The 20,121-nt window shown below is 42.9% G+C and overlaps 1 protein-coding gene and 1 long non-coding RNA gene across 5 annotated transcripts in view; one reads left to right on the top strand and one right to left on the bottom strand.

Annotated features, from left to right (window-relative positions):
* Positions 1-19,704, bottom strand: part of LOC124873835 (pre-B-cell leukemia transcription factor 1) — a 68,169-nt gene extending 48,465 nt beyond the window's left edge. Inside the window, exons 1-2 of one of the 4 annotated variants that reach the window (XM_047374833.1) lie at positions 18,779-19,704; positions 17,193-17,266 (exon numbers count right to left, since the gene is read on the bottom strand). In XM_047374833.1, the coding sequence (XP_047230789.1) occupies positions 17,193-17,266; positions 18,779-18,966 (262 nt within the window). In that variant the 5' untranslated portion in view covers positions 18,967-19,704. The remainder of the gene's footprint in view (positions 1-17,192; positions 17,267-18,778) is intronic. The other 3 variants (XM_047374832.1, XM_047374831.1, XM_047374830.1) reach the window with 3 other exon arrangements.
* Positions 9,046-9,510, top strand: LOC124873837. The gene is made up of 3 exons (XR_007039646.1): positions 9,046-9,235; positions 9,316-9,352; positions 9,436-9,510. It is a non-coding gene; the product is annotated as an uncharacterized LOC124873837 (long non-coding RNA).
* Positions 19,705-20,121: the final 417 nt, after the last annotated feature.

The raw sequence follows: 20,121 nt of genomic DNA, 5'->3' as shown, positions 1-20,121 counted from the left end.
ATAATGTCATGATGAAAATTTAACATTCATATATTTTAGATTCATTGCACACTAACTGAAATATTTCAGGTCTTTTATTGTCTTAATACGGATGATGTTGGCATACAGCTCATGAAAACCCAAAATTCCTATCTCACAAAATTAGCATATTTCATCCGACCAATAAAAGAAAAGTGTTTTTAATACAAAAAACGTCAACCTTCAAATAATCATGTACAGTTATGCACTCAATACTTGGTCGGGAATCCTTTTGCAGAAATGACTGCTTCAATGCGGCGTGGCATGGAGGCAATCAGCCTGTGGCACTGCTGAGGTCTTATGGAGGCCCAGGATGCTTCGATAGCGGCCTTTAGCTCATCCAGAGTGTTGGGTCTTGAGTCTCAACGTTCTCTTCACAATATCCCACAGATTCTCTATGGGGTTCAGGTCAGGAGAGTTGGCAGGCCAATTGAGCACAGTGATACCATGGTCAGTAAACCATTTACCAGTGGTTTTGGCACTGTGAGCAGGTGCCAGGTCGTGCTGAAAAATGAAATCTTCATCTCCATAAAGCTTTTCAGCAGATGGAAGCATGAAGTGCTCCAAAATCTCCTGATAGCTAGCTGCATTGACCCTGCCCTTGATAAAACACAGTGGACCAACACCAGCAGCTGACACGGCACCCCAGACCATCACTGACTGTGGGTACTTGACACTGGACTTCTGGCATTTTGGCATTTCCTTCTCCCCAGTCTTCCTCCAGACTCTGGCACCTTGATTTCCGAATGACATGCAGAATTTGCTTTCATTGGAAAAAAGTACTTTGGACCACTGAGCAACAGTCCAGCGGTGCTTCTCTGTAGCCCAGGTCAGGCGCTTCTGCCGCTGTTTCTGGTTCAAAAGTGGCTTGACCTGGGGAATGCGGCACCTGTAGCCCATTTCCTGCACACGCCTGTGCACGGTGGCTCTGGATGTTTCTACTCCAGACTCAGTCCACTGCTTCCGCAGGTCCTCCAAGGTCTGGAATCGACCCTTCTCCACAATCTTCCTCAGGGTCCGGTCACCTCTTCTCGTTGTGCAGCGTTTTCTGCCACACTTTTTCCTTCCCATAGACTTCCCACTGAGGTGCCTTGATACAGCACTCTGGGAACAGCCTATTCGTTCAGAAATTTCTTTCTGTGTCTTACCCTCTTGCTTGAGGGTGTCAATAGTGGCCTTCTGGACAGCAGTCAGGTCGGCAGTCTTACCCATGATTGGGGTTTTGAGTGATGAACCAGGTTGGGACTTTTAAAGGCCTCAGGAATCTTTTGCAGGTGTTTAGAGTTAACTCGTTGATTCAGATGATTAGGTTCATAGCTCGTTTAGAGACCCTTTTAATGATATGCTAATTTTGTGAGATAGGAATTTTGGGTTTTCATGAGCTGTATGCCAAAATCATCCGTATTAAGACAATAAAAGACCTGAAATATTTCAGTTAGTGTGCAATGAATCTAAAATATATGAATGTTAAATTTTCATCATGACATTATGGAAAATAATGAACTTTATCACAATATGCTAATTTTTTGAGAAGGACCTGTAGTTTAAGTAAATGCAGCACACGGAGCTACGATCAGAGCTGCTGTTTTAGCTTAATCCATAAAATCCATAAAACCATTTCTGACTTGGTTCTTTAAGGCTGTTGGGTTTTTAATGAGGCCAGGTAGAGTTGATGAAGCCTGCAACAAACACTGTTTAACTTCTGTTAGCAGGAGTGCAGTGACCAACTGGGGATCAGTTGGTCGGAATGGTGAAGCGTACAGAAACCCTGCATGTTGATTTAAATAGTGTTAATAAATCAGGCTAGAGATATTGATTAGGAGAGATGTTATCGACCAAAGGATAATCCTTTTATTAGTTTAATTAAGCTGTCATCTTGGGGTGTGATTCTCAACAGAAAGTCAGAAACACCAGAGAGAGAATCAGATTCTGCCTGACTGACACATTTTAAAAGACATATTGGCGTGGCACCCACCTGGTCCCCCGGCTGTGGAAGACCAAACCTAATACAACAGTTAGCACCAAACCTGCTGTAGCTTTGTAACTATTTTGGAGCAAGCCATCTCTCCTACTGAGATGGCCCTTCTCTACAAGCTGCTTGGCTTCAGACTCGCGTCTCCGCTGCAGCAGGATGAGCATGCGGGCAAACTGGGAGGGAGCACATGTTGCTGACACCTATCTCTCCCGGGGACGAGACCGCCTTTGTGACGTGGAACCAGCAGGAGATGGATTTGACAGGGCTGCTGACAAGGACCAGGCCGCACCCTGGGAGCAACACTGCAGGCCAACACAAACAAGACTTCTGCTCTCCTCTCCGGGCCTGCAGCGAGAGCTACAGATGGCAGCTGAGAATTCTGAGTGAGTGTACACTGAAGGCACTGCTTTGCAAACAGGCAAAATCAAATGCAACTGTGTTTCTCTGAAACCAAAAATTCAGCACACAAAAGATCTCTCTCTTCAAGAGCTGTTCATTTAGTCTGCCTTGCTCAGCATGCTTCCATTTCTGAACCAAAGTGCAAAGAAGACGCCTCCTAATTGCTAGCAAGTCCACATTGAGAAAGTCTGAGCAGCAACAAGCTCACAAAAACTCCCTCTGAGCTGAAGAGAGTTGGGTAAGGAGCAGCAGAACCCAACGTGTTCTGGAGGTGTAGCTCCAGCTGTGGGAATGGAGGCATCAGCTGTGTAGGTCGCCCTGTTCTCTGACCACAGCTAGAACAATATGACAAATTGGCCTAGTTTTCCTTTTAATTAATCATGGCGTGCTGACAGCTACCTGTGCTACACATCCTCATCAGTCAGAGGGAGAGGAGGCCCCAGGCACATGTAATAAGAGAGGAGGATGCACCTCATTACCCGATTTCATACACTTTATTCCAACAACAAAGGAAAGAGGTTTAGAAATTTCCATCTGATTTCCTTCTTAGTCTCAGGAGTTAGCTGGACAGTATATATATATCCAATTAGATGCTACAAATTTGTCCTGCAATCTAAAAACCATTCATCAGCTTACCTAACAGTGCTATTACACAGCAGATTTCATTTGTGAAACAGTATATTAAGGCCCTGAGGGCAGCGCTGCTAATAATGAGCCGGACTGCTTCGCGGCAACGCTCGGGCGATGAGACAAAACCGTTTCAGAGGTGAGTCTTTCAGGTCAGAGTGGAAGCTTTTGTTCCTGTTATCAGAATCTCCATCAATTATTCTCCCATTTTCAGTTGCAACATTGACAAAATGTTTTTCTTTTATTTTCTAAAACTAGCTCAGACATTCCTAGTTTTACATGTTGAATAAAGTATGAATAAAATGGAAAACAGTGATGGACACAAAAATGTTGTCTTTTAGAGATAAGCCAAGAAATGGGCTGGTGTCTGGAATTTGATGAGTTAGGGTCAGTGGGAAATTAAAAATCAACTTTTTCTGTAAAAGCAGTGAACACACCACGGCTAAGCCATACTGACGACAACTCTCCAAGGTTTGGAAGAAGACTCACCTAACTATTTCTTATATCACTGAGGTGTTGAAAAATGGAGTCAGAGAAAGCAAAACGGCTATTTTGTATGAAGGCTCTTACTCAAAAGGGAATACAGAAAAAACTGTTTAATCCAACCCCTTCCCTCAAATATTATGTTGGACTTGGCTGTGTTTCATGGATTTTTGTAGAAAATAGTAAATATATTGTGAGCCATTGAGTTATTATCAGACAAGTAAAGAAGTAGATAACAAATGCTTTAATTGTTTTCCGTTTAGTTGGTTTCATTTGTACCCGGAGGATATAACAGCTAAGACTTCCAGAAGCAGGGAGAGGCTACAAGCAGTTTGGAATAAAACACTGTTTTATGTTAGCATAACATTTGGTACATATAGTTCAAGACACACATATGTCATGAATGTTGTCATTTATACATCATCCATGTCCCTCCAACCAAACTGAAATGATGCTTTTAATTAAAGACCAACACTGGGTCCACAGAACGCTCCACACAAGCCCTCCTGCGTGACAACAGAAGTCATTGTTCCAGTCCTTCACAGAGAAGCGATGCTGCCTCTCAGGATTCAGCAAGCCTGCGGATGATTGACAGCTCCATCTTCACAGAGGCCATCCAACAAAAAGGGCAGGAAGACGGGGGCCATCTCCCGCCCACCAAGCCAAATGTGATTGGAGACCATGTGTGAATGGAGGCGATAAAGAAGAAGAAAATCAACAGGCCAAACAGAAACAGCGTGACGCTGCTGTGATTCTGCTGTTAAGATTTATTATTTGTAGCTGCCTGCTTTACCTTCCGTGCAAACATTCAAACAACTATCCATATGTTGTCTGATGCAGAGCGTTAGTCTTACCCAACTCACTAGCACATCATTACAGGCATTATATGGCGATGAACACTGTGCTGTAATTAAATCCTGTACCCAAAGATCATGTAGCCAGGATGGGGTCAGTAGGCACACATCAAATCACTGCAGCCGCTTTCATTTGGGAGGAAACTATGGTTGAAGTGAATCAGAACAGATAGATAGGGAAAGAGCTAGTTAGATATCATCTACAACATGGTGGGGTGGGAGGGGTGTTAGGGTAATAGCCTTCCTGAACTCACACAAATAAATGTTTCACAGTCTGTGCTGACATAGTTAAAAATGAAGAGAAATGTAGCAATGTAAAATTCTCTACAAGCTGTTAATATTTCATGACTAGCCGCTCTGACACTGTCAGTGTCTGCCTAATTTGTATGGCGCACGAGGAGAGGTGAAGGGAGCTAGAGATGGTAGAAAAATTGTGTGTGTGTCGGGTGGGGGTGGTGGAGGGGATACAGAGGGAGATGTAAGATAAAGGTGGAAAAAATGTCGCCAAGAAAGACTTCAGTTTGTGCCGAGCTGACAGGTTTTTCTCCCCTTTTTTGGTGAGGGTGTGGGGTGTGTGTGTGTGTGTGTGTGTGTGGAGAGGGGGGGGGGGGGGGGGTGGGGGGGGGTGGGGGGGGTACAGCGTGGTACAGAGAACATTTGAAATGGCCCATTTAACAGCACTGTACTCCACTCCCAGCCGATGGCACCATTTGCATACCGCCTATCAGATGAAGATGGATGGAGAAAATCAGTGTCAGTGAGACGAGCGTTTTATCAAGGTTACACTATCCTCTAAACTCTTAAAACCTCTTTATCTCATCTCTGTTGTCAGAATATTAACTTATCAACACGATCTTTTAACATGAGTGGACGGAGTGATGGGATTTATTGGCTAGAAGAGAAGCGATACGTTGGCGAGCCGGACTCCAGAAAAGATCACCAGTTATTCTCCTGATTATGTTAATAAAATAGAAAAATCATTTAGTCATAAAATGTCAGATAATGGTTGATGATGTCCATCAGAATGTCCTTAAGCTGATGATGCTCTTATTCTTTTGTTTTATCTAACAATAAATATGTAATGAACGCCATTATTTTATCTGTCCATTGATTATTTTTGCTTTGGACAGACAAAACATAAAAGCTGGAAGGTCCCAGAATGAAAATAGGTAATTTATTGCAACATAAACCCAAACTGGCTATTGTCAGGTTAGTTTGTAGTCTGCTTCTGAAATGACTCCCATGTAACCTGCAGTGTATAAAACCACAACAGAGTAATTACTTTAAAGGAAAAGGTTGTATATGAAAAACTCGCCTCGTGATTTAAAAGCTTGAGTTTTGGCTGATTCCAGCTGTCAGTAGTTATTTTCTGTATAAGTATGAGTCTATCAGACTATTGCTTTCTTTACATTGCATTGCTTCATTTGAATTAGTTCTTGTTCAGCTCTCTAGACATGCCAACAAAGCATTGCAATGATGTTGAAGTCTAAACTTTGACTGGGCCACTGTAACATTCAGATTATTTTCTTTCTCAGCCATTCTGTGGTAGATCTGCTGCTATGTTTGGGATCACTATCCGTCTTTGAGAAAGCTTCAGCAGTTGTACAGATGGCCTCATATTTGACCTTAGAACACTGTTGTACAGAGGAGTTCATGGTGGACTCGATGGCTGCAAGGTACCCAGGTTCTGTAGCTTTTAAAAAACGCGTTCAGATCATTAGCCCTCCACCACTATGCTTGAGGTGTTTGTGTTGATATGCTGTTTGGTATTCACCAAACCTGCTGCTGTGCATTATGGCCAAACTCTTTATTCTCTACTCATCCTCTGTCAGCTGTCCATGGGACATTGTGATTCATTCAGATGTAATTTTGCAAACCTGTATTTAACTATTATGGGATGCATGGTTATTATATAAAATTGTGATACTGTGTAGATGAAGTTTATATATGGAATTTAACAATTAGCCTGAAATATTGTGTTTATTCTATAATATAACATATTTTATGTTGATGTTTTCTTCCTTTGTTACATAGTTTGTTTTTATTTATTTTGAATCATTTAGCCTGTACCATCTGGCAGGGGGACAAACAATAGAAACCAGCCTTGCCTGTAATTGGGTGCATTTATTTTTTGGGTTTTTCAAAATGTTCATTAATGCACAATGTCCCTCTTCAGCAAATCAAATACAAGAAACTGCAGCCACATGGTGCCGAAGTTGTGAGCACAGTTGCCAAGCACCAAGAAGGTCCTGGGTTTGAATCCCGGCCAGGGGTCTTTCTCCATGGGCTTTGCATGTTATTGTCGATCATGCATGGGTTCTCTCAGGGTACTCCTGCTTCCTTCCACAGCCCAAAAACACGACTGTTAGATTAATTGGTTACTCTGGATTGCCTTTAGGTATGAGTATGTGTGAATGGTGGTTTGTCCTGTGTGTCTCCGTGTTACCCTGTGATGGACTGGAGACCTGTACAGGGTGGACCCCACCACTCAGCCAATGACAGCTGGAGATAAGCACCAGCATCTCTGTGAGCCTACAAGGATATGCGGGTATAGACAATGGATGGAAAAATCAAACTTATTGTAACCTTTCAAAACAAGCTCTACATGTTCAGTTTTTCTCTAATTGTCCTGTCCTGAACATGTTATGCTAAGAGATTCCTGTAGAGTCTGATAAGGAGCTCTTCTTCTGAGGAAGACCTTGAGGTGAATTCCCTAGGGCGTCCATTTCTGATAAGACTGGCAGCTCTCTCACTGTAGATTTTCTCCACTTGTAAATATTCCTTTTAAATGTAGCATAATGGACTTCACTGTTTGGAACTGGTCCTGTAACATTTGCCAGTTTGATGAGTAGCAACAGTTGCTTCTCTGTGGTCACTGCTGATGTCTTTCCACCTGGCATTGTGTTAACACACGCCTGTATGTCCCAGAGCTGCAAAATACCAAAACTCCTGCTTTTATAGAAGTGCATGTGTATCTGATCAGTAGCACATGGCTGCTACCTTCCATTTTAAATTATAGGGAAGAAGCAAGGATGTACTTAGCTTTTCACACACAGCTTATGCATTTTGACTTCATGGTTGTTTATTAAATTATTGTGTGGACTCTGTTATGTGTTTTTTTTACACTTGATGTTAAATAACATTTGGAACCCAGTAAATACCAGATCCATTTTATTTTGTCCTGATATCTAAAACCCACAGTTCAGCGTGTACTTACTTTTCCCATGACTGAAGCTGTTAGATCATTTTAAAAATGTTTTCAACACTGACAGCATTTTCAAATAATTATTAGTGACTGAATGAGCAATCAATTAGAACTAGATGGGCCATGTAAAGCTTTGTAGCTGTGCATGAATGCAGCCTTATAACTAACGTACCACGCTGCTTGCATGCTGCACACAGGTAATGCAAGGCCTGATCCTACTTCCTGTTAGGAAAATAAAGGCTAACAAAAGTTTTTGAATTTCCCATCCAATTAGAATCATTCCCCTAACAAAACAAACCCCCTTAAAAAAATTCACCAAATTATTTTTACTTTTACAGATGCAGTAGTTTTTTTTCTGGAGTCCGAATGTCATCCTCTATTGTTCTGATTTCTGTTTCATTACATACATTCTAGTGATTTGCATTTTGGCTTTCTGCCGCACTGCTACTGGACCAGTTTGTGGTAAAAAATAATAGACCGCAAACTAATTTAGGTATAAATGATATAAGGTTGGTTATCCATCCATCCATCCGTCCATCCATCCATCCATCCATCCATCCATCCATCCATCCATCCATCCATCCATCCATCCATCCATCCATCCATCCATCCTATAAGGTTGATTAGATTATCAAAACAAATTTGCTTAGATTCCCTTTTTGGATCTCACTTTCACTGTATGATTTATTCTGTAGTTTAAAGGGACAGTGTTCTCCTTTGAAAGTACTAATGGGCTGAGTTCAGCATTTCCTGGCCCAGATCCTGCCTAGATAAAAGGTTATCCAACGCCACCGTCTGTACTTAGTGAAACATCACTATGCCTCTTTGCTGTCAGCCTGCAGGATCCTTCTGTTTGTCTTTCTGAGCAGCCACCAGTCCTTCATTACTGAGGAAGAGGATGAACATCTATTTGAAGCCATTTTTGAGTTTTAACCTTACTTTCATCCAGTGGTCCCATAAATGTTACAGGAAGTTGGGGAACACACAGGTCACTAACAGGGACCTAAAGCTGCCACACATGCTCACTATTTCTAACCTCCGGACATCTGAAAGTAACATCCTTCACTTATGACAGGCGTTTATAAAACAGGAAGATAAGCTAACAACAGTAAGCATTAGCTATTTCTGGAAGAGGATGTCTGCAGATAACAAAGAGCTGTCAGAATCCAACAGGTCTGTAGTACAACTGAGTGTACATAAAAGGTGTTATCCACTCAGAGAAACATGGTGTGACCCCTGCTGATGCTGCAAACTATCCCGCTCCCTGCTATGGGTTCCTCACCACATTGTTGGTGACGAGGCTGGGAAGCCGTCCAAAGTCACAAGACATTTCTGCTACGGAACATTTGCTTCTTTTCGGGGGGGGGGGGGGGGGGGCATGGGGCCCCAACACACTCCTATTACATCTTTCTGTCCTGTCACACTGCATGACAGTTTATTTTAGGAAGCGCACATTGGCACCTGAGACACAGAGCTGACAAAGCACTCCGTGTCACTTCAATGAGGCCAGTTGGTGCCGTGACAATACCTCTGGCCATGAAGTCCGACAAGATGGACAACACCGCGCTAAATATCTCTACAACGCAGGAAAAGAGGCTTCAGCTGCTCACACATGTTTCCGAGGGGAATAAGGCCACAGGATGGCACTGGAGAGGGATTCTACCTCTGTGGATGGTGAATAAATATGAACTGCAACGAGGAGCGGTTTGCTTGTAGTGTCTTTCTGTGGTTTTCATATAATACTCTGCACACAGATCCAGCAAAGCAACCTCTCCTGGTGGGAGTCAATGGGTAAAACAAAAACACATTTCATTTGAATTTGTCCATGGAAATTTGTTGACTCTGCATCTAAAAATGCTTTATGACTTTTGCAGCTATTTTCATCAATGGCCGACTGTCTGATGCATCTCTGCAGTTTAGTTCAAGTTCAGTTTATTTCAGTTTTTAAAAATAAACCATGCATACATCTTAAACTTGCGACTATGGTCCCTGTTTTACTGTTTGTGCATAGAGCAACATTTCTGTTTCTGCAGAGGACAATCACTATAAAATATAAATACATGCCAACATGCCAGGAATGATGGGAATAAAAACTTTCTCGCATGCAAGAAAGACAAATGCAGCTACTTGGAAATATTTCTGGGTTGATGAAACATGGCCAGTCATGGTGTGGAAGTGAAAAGAGCCCCACCACTCAGTCCTATTAATGTAATGCTGATTGTGGTGTTCTGCAAGGTGACTACTCAACCATCTAATTTCAGCTTGTTATGCTGCCAGGGTTATAATAATAAGAATAATAATTTAGACTTTATTGATCTCACAATGAAGAAATTGTCCTCTGCATTTAACCCATCCCTTAGGGAGCAGTGGGTTGCCATTGTGCGGCGCCCCGGGAACATTCAGGGGCTAAGGGTCATGCTCAGGCAGCCAGAGTGGCAGGCTGTGGGATTCAAACCAAGAGAGCAGGGCATTTGCCTCTCCAGGACGCAAATGCCCTGCTCTCTAACCACTAGGCCACCCTTCTTGCCCTTCTGCTAGAAGGGCAAGAAGAGCAAAAAGGCTGAGACAGACCCATCTACAGGGACTCCAGCAGCACCATATATCCAGTCTACACCGGAGGTCCCAACTGGATGTTTCAGCCATTTCTTCTTCAATCTGAATAAAGTGTAAAAATGTGTTTAGAAGAATTCCAAAAAAAAAAAACTGAATTAAAATAAGACTGAAAGTATAATTAAATCATAGCCCTGCTCGTCCCTGAAGAGTCACGGTGGATAAAAAATATGACCGGAAGGATTGGAGTCATTCTGCCGAGCTGCTCTTCTGGGCCTTTGAACAAACAATGTGTGGAGAGCTGACTCTCTGCACTGTTTTAATGATATCTGCAGCAGAGACAGATTAATATCCCAGAAATCTAACTTCTAGCTTCTGACAAAAATCCATCTAATAAATCAGTTTGGTTTTTTACGGTAGCTTTTTAAGTTTGTTGTGACACATTTTCTGAGCAACGGAAACTAGCTTCCAGTTGGGACTTTGCATTGATTGAATATATGGTGGTGCCCTGTGACTGCATTAAGGTCTTCTCAAAAAGGTTTAATATTCTGTGCAGAAACTCCTACTAAATTTAGCCAGGGCTGCAAATCACAATCTATGTAACTATAAAATAAATACCATAGATAACATTATTATACTATATATTATAATCAGTATTTTTTTTGCATCAGTTAGCATAACAAAAATTAGATTATTTTTGGTTGAAATCTTTGGTTAAATACAGTAATCCTTTGGTATTTACACTCAAGGTTGTCATACTGTGAGAACCTCATAGCGAACCGCTGAGTACAATCAAACTGGATCAGCTTTGACAGGAAAGGAGCGCTGGTTCATCCCAAACCTCTCCCCATGTAACACCAGCAGCTGCATTTAAGAAGAAATGGACTAAAAATGGGGCTGAGGCTCACTGTGTCACCAACAAACTGGGGGGTACACTGCAAGCCAAGGCAAATAAAAATGCTGTGACAACTTGGAATATATAAAACGGGTTGTTTGAAGAATGCACCTCTCAGCTGTGTTTCCTGGCATTTTTATCTTTATCGGAGCTGGTGGAATGACAGAGACGAGCGGCAGTGGCGGACCTGCCACCTGCATTAGCTCGGCCCGTTATGAGCCTTCGTGGAGTTCTTATCGTAGCTCTGTAATGTGAGCAGGGAGTTGGATCTTCAGATGCCACTACTGCCAGTCAGAGAAATTTATCGCACACAATCATGGTGTGGTTTTACAGAAAGCTCTCCAGTAACTCAGGAAACACTCGTGTCATGGCTTTATATTATTGCAGGATCTTGGAGCTCAGTTTCCTGCTAGTGGGAAATCTGAAATAATACCTTGTGGAGAATGAAGTGCTGTATAAATACACTACTGGCACCCACATCCAGTAAATGCGTATCCTGTTTCTCATAATGCAGTGGAAACTGAGTGCCGACACAGTTACAAATACGGATGCAAAAAAAAAAAAAAAACAGGCTCGGGCTCATGCTGTAAGGTGACAGAGCAACTGCTCTGCTGGGTTAGATATCAGATGCAAATGAAAAGAGAAAATCTTTCATGACTCTAATGTGGCCTGATAGGAGGGGGCGCGCTCTCCTCTGAGGAGCAGATCGGTGTGAGGAGGATGATGTATGGAGGAGCTGGATGAGAGGTGAAAAGCGTAGCGAGACGGACCGCGGCAGCGGTGGATTACTAGGTGGGAAGGGGCTACAAGGAAGGTAGGAGGGCGACTAAGGTAGTGTTGCCAGACTCCTGAGACCCCAGGGCAAAAGTGGAATAAATGTTGATTAGTGTTGATTTTGTCCAACGAGCACCCGGCAACTGACAGTGGGACTAAGCTACTGCGAAAGGGAACCATTAATCTTGGTCTGGTTTAAGCAGCATATATTAATTTGTGTCATTTCCACTACGTGTAGAGGCTTCTCTCCACGTAGTGGAAACCCCCCCCCCCCCCCCGAGTGTTTGATAGCTGCTGTAGCCAAACCGCCTCAGCGGGGGGAACATACGGCGTGAGCCTGGAGGTGGCGTCTGCAAGTAGCAGCAGGGGGGAAGAGTGGAGGAAATGAGATTCCAAACACTGCATTATAGAAAATGAACTCCTGAGGGGGTTGGTATGGCAACCACCTTCCCATGTGCCACTGCATGTTCAATTTAACGTGCATAACAAATTTGCAGACTTGATTAAATTCATAACATATTAAGCAGGTTTGTGTGATAAAAGTAAAAAAAAATAGCAAAGCTGCAGGGAGCAGGGCTGCACAGAGAACTGCGGCTGTGGTAAATGGCAGCCATCGACAGCGGGAGGCGACATTTAGGTAAAAGAGGGGGACCTGTGCTCTTTTACAAGTCTAAGTGGATCTTACCTTCACTGAATAATCTCTCCACTGTCAGCTGCTCAGAGCTACTCAGAGCTGAATGGAATTTCTTTCTGCAAACTGCACTTCAGTGAGCTTCAGGAGAGAAAGAAAAATTCTTCAGGCCAGGAAATTTTCCATTTAATAATATAAAATGCACTTCCTCCTCACTCAGATGAGGAAAAAAAACTATATTACTTCCCTTGATGTGAGAGTTAATTACCAACTCACAGCCCAGAAAAATTCTTCTAATTAAGCTCCTTAATATGATTAACACGTATCAATTAGGGGGCTGACAATTTGCATAATGTATAATGTAAGCACATTGTTCTGTACTGTAATGGTGTTAGCTCACCGTTTACAGCGGTGTCACTGACTGATGGTTCTGTGATTATGACTCTACAGAAAAACTACATTCTGCTTGTCTGCTGTCAGATTCCTAAAACACTTTTCCCCACATGTCTCCATCCACAGAACACAATTGGACTTCAGCTCTTGCTCAGTGGATGATTAGGAGCAGAGATTGGGGAAGCAGCAGCGGCGACGAACTTGTCGGACCCGTTGCTGTATCAGCAGAGACAACTGGAGGATTGGAGGAAAGGGGACGGTGGTGAGGTGGGGTGATCAGGGGGCGGGGGTTGGGGTGTTCTGTCTAAGGGGCAGACAAAAGCTGCAAGCGTCCCGGCCACATCTTTCTATCGGGTCCTCATACAGCCCAACTGCAAACCTGTTGGTTTGCAGTTGCAATAATTCCCAACAAACCATTCCTCCTAATGCAAACATGGATGCTCTGTGTCTGACTCTGGTTCTGTCATTATCACTGAATCCTTCCAGAAAACACTTTAACTATTCCTTAATAATTGGTCAGTTATTTCAGGTGGATCAGTGCAACCTGAGGTGATTCTGTCACTGAGCTGGTTTTGTTAAGATTCAACAAGCCATAAATTCATCAATCCGAGCGAAGAACACCGAAGGTCCAAGAAGAACTTCCCAACACACTGCTGTGTCCCTAGTCTTTTACTGGCTACTTTTCTTGATTTCACATATGAAATACAACATGATTCACTTTCTGCTTTTCAAGGGCTGTTTAGTAAAAGTAAGTCAGCAGATAAAATTAGACAGGAACCTTCATGAATCATCTTGATCCAGTCTGAGTGACCGACCAGTCAGGAACTCCAACATTCCAACTATTTCCAAAAGCTGTTAGTGAAACTGAGTGTTAGCTCAACTCTACACCAGCGAGGCGTTCAGATAAAGTCGGGAAAAGGAGAGATGTATGAAGCTATTTAAATAGAAACATGTCTCATGACAGAGCAAGAGAGAGAGAGACTTATCTTATAGTTCTTAAAGAAAAATCCAAAAAAACAGAATGAAAATTAGGCATACAATTAGAATCAGTGCATCATAATCAGAGAAAAAATCCTGCTGACTTTGTCTTTTTGCTCTGTTCAGCAGACGGAAAGCGAAGAATATTCAGTGGTAAAAGCATCTCATACCAGCTCCAGATTCACTTAAGTTTTAACAAAGACTACATTTTCAACCATGGAGAAAAAACCCACTTTGCTTACTTAATGCTGCTTACAACTCCTTTTAAATCAATCACTGTGCCAATGAAGTCACCAGGCTGCACAACATTTCACATCTGATCACTGTGTAGGTTACTTGCTACAGACCTGAGAACAGCGGCTGCAACACAAACAGGCAGATGCCAGGCTTGTCTGACAAGAAGTGGCAGTACGGGGCATCCATGCCTTCCACGATCAGACCTCTGGCTCATTTCATCCTGTCAAACACTGCTCCAGTGCCCCTTGTAAAACACCCCATTTTCACCCTTCCAAAAATAACATTACATCACTCGGCTAGTCACTTTTATAAATGGAGGATCCCCTAGGCTTGAAACTGTGCACTACACAAACACGTGCCACCAGAAAACCGGCCTTTTGTTGAGGTTGAGAGGCAAGAAATTAAACAGAGAGTCAAAGCAGAGCAAGCTCGGTCAAGGAGTGGAGTTTGTTTGACACGGCCGGAGATTTATGATGTTGACGAAGTGTTTACAGAGGTCAAAGCGACTCATTTTCTAAATCAGTTTGTCAGCCGTTTGCTTATCTAAAGAGCCCTTTTCATCAATCATGAAAAGGTGATGGGGGAAACCCAGACAAAACATAACTCCAAAATAAGTGATGGACGGATTATTTCATTCCTTCGTGACTGTGAGGTTGGTAAAGCTTTCACGAAGAAGTTTAATGCTGTTGGAAAGGGTCTGATTGGACCATAACAGATAAAGAGCTTCATATTTGGACTTTTCATCCACATCTTAGTCTTTCCCTCCTCGTAGCCTCAATCCAAACACAAAACAACATTCATGAGAGTAAAACAGACAGGCCAACTATGCCTGGAATGGAACCGGATAAAGATGTCCTGTACCCGTTGTCTGTTGGAAAGAGAAGAAACTCAAACACAAGGAAGGCAATAGTTTAAATAAAGTGTTCCTTCCCTCCTCTTTCCTCCCCTATTGTTCTTGTTTACACTGCCCCATGGTTCTGTCGGCCATTCCTCAGTTCATCCCGGTAAAAAAAATACACAGCACAGGTCAGAAGTTCAGGCTCTAGATCAGCAGTGGCAATGTGTGCTGCAGGTGCTGTCAGCTGCTGCAGGGACAGCCAGCAATGGAAAATACACCCAGGAAGAGAGCAGCACAGGCTGTCCACACACACACACACACACACACACACACACACACACACACACAGCGGCTCTGCTGAAGCTGCAGCTCTGAGGAGCCGCTACAGCTGCTCCCAGTACCCCGAAACACTGAGAGCTGCCTCAGCCTGGTTTACACGGCACATCTGTTTGGGCGCGGGTCTAAAATTACACAACCTTTAGGAAAAAAATCCCACGGTTTCACAATATCACAATACAAATGTAAATCATGAAGTAATGCTTTTATTTTAAATGGAAAAGCAACAATTATTCTTATAGCTGCTAAATATTGTATTTTATTATCCATTGTATTACAGTTATAATAATGTTATCTGTTTAATCAGCTTGAATTTGATACACAGACTGAAGCATAAGTGCATAATAAACTCTTGTAAATGTAGTTTTTAAAGAAATGCACAGAATCCTAAACCTTTTGATTGTCACGCTTTATATCAAGTAACACAAGTATAACAAGCTGATATAAGCTGATTAATTAGTGAGCCTCTCAGCTCAAGCAGCTCCTAGGTCGCTGCCTCTAGATTTAAAATAGAAGGGAAAGAGTGGCAGCCTTCTTTCAGCCAGCTGACAGGCAGAACACAGCAACAGGTGGGAGAGAGGGAGCGCAGCAGTTACGTCATTGTCTGTGGCAAGCCATTGAAGGCCCAGTAAAAAAGCCTCAACAACTTTAACGCTGAGCTACTGAGAAAATTCTTTTCACTTATTTTCCTATTATGGGGCTGAAAAAAAAATGGGAACAATGGGGAAAAAATAAGGCGGAGGAGCAGGTGTGATGTTCTGAATGCAGAAACCACATCTAAACAGTGTAAACCTGATTTAAAGAGTTTTTTTCATTCCATCTAGAATACATGACAACAAGCCCCTGATCTCCATTAGCCGCACCTTGTATTAACAGGTTACTGAAAGGGAAAAAGACGGGCTGAGCAGGCAGGAAGAGCTCCAAGTTACTTTGTACTCGCGGCAGAGCCGAACTTTGGATGAACTCCGATGAGTCGCAGGGAGTGAAACATCTCGCATATCTGTGTCACTCCCCCTTCAAAAAACATACCAAGACAAAAGAAAGAAGAGAGATCCAGCAGGCTTCAAAAGCCCCCCCCCCCCCCCCCCCCACTGGCCTGGTAGCTCTCTCCTGAGGCTGCGGCCAAGTCAGGATAAACTGCCTGGCTACGTAGGAAGAGGAGGGTGGAGTTATATGGGCAGTAAAATAAGCTCTGATGAAAACATCTGTGGCAGCACCAGGTGACAGAGCGATCAAAAGCATAAAAACCACATAAACAGCCACCAATGTCCCCAAAAGGTCAGGTATGCGCAAGTGCAACTTTCCAGACAATGAAAAGCTCCTTCTTACCCTCCACCCATTCTGTTTTATTTCATGCACTAATGAGCGTGAAACACACTGAGAGCGCGGCTCTTGGAGCAAACCAGCACACTTAAGCAACTCAATATCTCATCGGTGGAAGCTTTTCGTTGGTCTCGCGGCACATCGGCATCGAAGACGGGGGAACGGAGACACGGTCGGGCTAAAGTGCATCAAATTCTAGCTGCACCAATTTCACAAAAATGTCACAGGGGGGTGAAAACGGCTCTGGAAACATGATTTACGCCTTGTATGTCATTTCTCTCCAAGCAATTACTCTGCTGACACGCTACCTCACAACTGCTTTAATAGAGAGACACAAAACATAATAGAGATAGACGTATTCAGCGGACTTGACAGTCAACTCACAAGGGGGAGGCAGCAGCGTGCTAGTGACAATCCAGCTCAGTACTTTCTGCTATTCTGCCATAGAAACTTCTTCCATATTATGGGACAGTATTTGTTAAGGACTGTTGGACGCCATGGTCCTAAGTTTCTAGTGTGAAACTGCTAAAAAAAAAACAACACACGGCAACAGGAGGAAACACACATCTGAGTATCCAACATCAGCTTCTCGGTGCCTGTGTGAATTTTGTCTGCTGCATGGCTCTGAGCCGGGTAAAGTATGCTCGGTGGTCATGTGGAAACTGAACGGACCTACCTGTTTTCTCTTTGATTTCGCACAGGACGTTGAAAAGGGCTGGCTTCATTCTGTGACAGTTGAGAGCGTGTTTCCTGAAAAACGTAAGGGACAGACCTCAGCCTGGGCATGGAACAGAGCTCATTGTTAATTCTGATTGACAAAATGATGCATGGTTAAACAAAAAAAATATACTTTAAGTACACCAGCGCAACTGTTTTATTAATACAATCAATTTAAATAGAGGGCTGCACTTCAGATGCTGCCTGAAGAAAATCTGCCCCAACTTCTAATCACTGACATACACAGAACAGAGTTTCAACATTCCTAAAGGGTTTTTTTCTGTGCTGCTGCTTTTTCAAATGCTGATCACAATTTTTAATCCACAGAATCCAGTCTTATATTTTAGTAATAACAGTCTTATTAAGTAAATATATAGCACATAGCATATAGCTTTAAATAATGGAATATCTTAAATCACATGTTAGCCCGACTTGATTAAAATTGGTCCCTGTGGTGTAAATTGTAACACAGTGAAATGTGTTAGTGTGTAATAATCAGCTTTTTATTTTTTACTGAATCTATGAGTTGCTAATATAAAAAAATATACAACAATAAAAATAAATTCAAATAAAGATCAACCATATGAATGAAGATGTATAGAGTTGAATAAAAATCCATGACAATAATTTTTTGAAAAATAATTTTGAGAGTTTTGGTTTAATTTAGAAAGCACACAAATATTAACAAACACGCACCAATAATGGGTGAAAAGCAATGGATCAATAGATCTGTGTAGGTACAATTAATTTTTGCTTACTGAACACATTATAACTAGTTAAATGGGAGATGGACAGTTGTCTGAATATAAAGGCTCAAACTGTGGCTGTCTGTAGTATCTTTATACGAAATAAATGACAATCTAACAAACCATCAGAAGTGTTATTACCAACCCTCAGCCTGTAACAATCTAACCTGCCTGTGGAATAAATTAAACATTAAAGTATGACAACTTCTAAATATATTTCGGTTGTTCAGATGAATTAAAGACAAATATCCATTTCCCAGCAATTCTTAAACATTTTCTTCTTCTACTTGGTAAAAACATAAAATGATTGGTTGAGCCCCTCTTATCTATATCTTGTAGGGGTTTTTTTTTATTTTTATGAAACAGCACAACAACTTAAACTTGAAGCTGTTTCCTCCAGCTTCACCCACTTTTATGAGGGACGAAGATGGATGAGATTTTAAAACTAAAATGTACATTTTGCCGTACATGCTACGTTGTGTCTCGGTGTTTATTTGTCATCATTAAAAAGTACGCCGCATTCAGTGAATGTACCTCGAATAAAAAAAAAATGGTAAAAGTTGACGACACGTCGGCAATCATTTTTAGATATATTTTAATTATGGATCTGAGCTCTGCATTTTTCGACTTTTAGCTTTGAAAGAACTGTTTTAGTTATATTTCTAATATAAAAACTGTGTTTCTAATAGCTATAGAATGTATACAGTATAAGTATACAGAAACAGGATTGTTGCTTTCTTTAGAAATGAGCTCTATTTCCCCTCCGCCTCCCTCTGACACCAAGCCGCCCGTCGCTTACCTGGCCTGGGCTTCGTCCAGACTTTGGTCCGTGATGGTCATGATTTGCTGTAAAATGTCTCCAATGTCCTGCTTCCTCCCGTCGCCGTCGGCTCCTCCGGTGCCTTCCTGCATGTGCTGCGGCAGGCCGGGGTGCCCCGCCATGCCTATCCCCGTGTGAGAGTGCATCAACCTGGGCTGCTCGTCCATGTCTTTCGGTCACCCTTTATTTTTGATCTAATTCTCTGAGGCGCCCAGGCTGCTAATTTCCTGCAAAAATACACAGTAAAAAGAGGAGGAGGAGAAGGGAGGACGGAAAAGAGAGGGGAATAAATCCCGGTCTTTGCGATGGTTTTTCTTCGTATGAGCGTTTAAGAGACGCTCCGCCAACAGAAAAAAGAAAAGGGTGGCGTTAGAGAGAAGGGAGAGCGGAGCAATGAGCCCTCTCTGGTTGCTTCTCACAGCTGAGCTGGTCGGAGCTGAATGTGAAATCTGATCTGAACTGCTGTGGGTTGAGCGCTTCAACCAGGCAGACAGCTGCTCTCTCAACTACTAATGCGCAGGCTTTCCCGTATCCAAACCCGGCGCTGTCTTCCAATATAAGCCAAAAAAGTGGCAGTGAGGAATCAAACAGCAGGGATTTACTTCACTCGCTCCATCCTTTCGCTTTTTGTCATGTTCAGAACAGGCTGGGCAGGCGGCGACACAGCGAAGAGAGCGCGAGAGTCAGGCTCCGCCCACGCGACGTGATTGGGAACGCGCTGGATCGAGCCCCACCTTGAGGAGCATCGAGATCATCGGAATGTAGGATGCGGTGGAGACGCTCCGGTGTGGCCGCAGCCTTGCGGCCAGGGAGAAGAGCTTGTTGATGGATAGAGCTTGAACTCTGTTTAACTAACAGCGACCGAGACCCTCTTTCAGACCTCAGCAGGAGCTCGCTCTCTCTCCACAGGAGGCCATTTCATTTCCACGCTGTGCCAGGATGAGGTTCACCAATCAGAACTTTTACCCCCCCCCCCCCCCCCTCCAAATTTGTTATGAATATTAGACAGATAATTCGCTGGAGATGTATTGTTTAGAATATCCCTCAATTAATGAGACACATAAAAAAATGAAAAACACCTTTCTGATATTAACAATATTAACATTAAAGACAACCTTAAAGTCAGACAAACTTGCTTTGTTGGAACATAGATTTTGTTCATTCATTTCCAGGTATGTCGCAGGGCTCCGCTTGGCTGACTTTGGCAGGGTCCTCCTAATGTAAGGCGGTGACCCATGTTGCGCAGCCAAGCAGCAAGACCCGAGTGTGTCTGGCCAGGCTGAAAAGTGCCCTTCAGGCCGAGCGCTGCCTCGCTACCGCCG

Source organism: Girardinichthys multiradiatus, chromosome 9, assembly GCF_021462225.1.
Source record: "Girardinichthys multiradiatus isolate DD_20200921_A chromosome 9, DD_fGirMul_XY1, whole genome shotgun sequence".
Classification (NCBI taxonomy): Eukaryota; Metazoa; Chordata; class Actinopteri; order Cyprinodontiformes; family Goodeidae; genus Girardinichthys; species Girardinichthys multiradiatus.
Note: the sequence above shows the minus strand (reverse complement) of the source record. Positions and strands in the feature narration are given on the sequence as shown.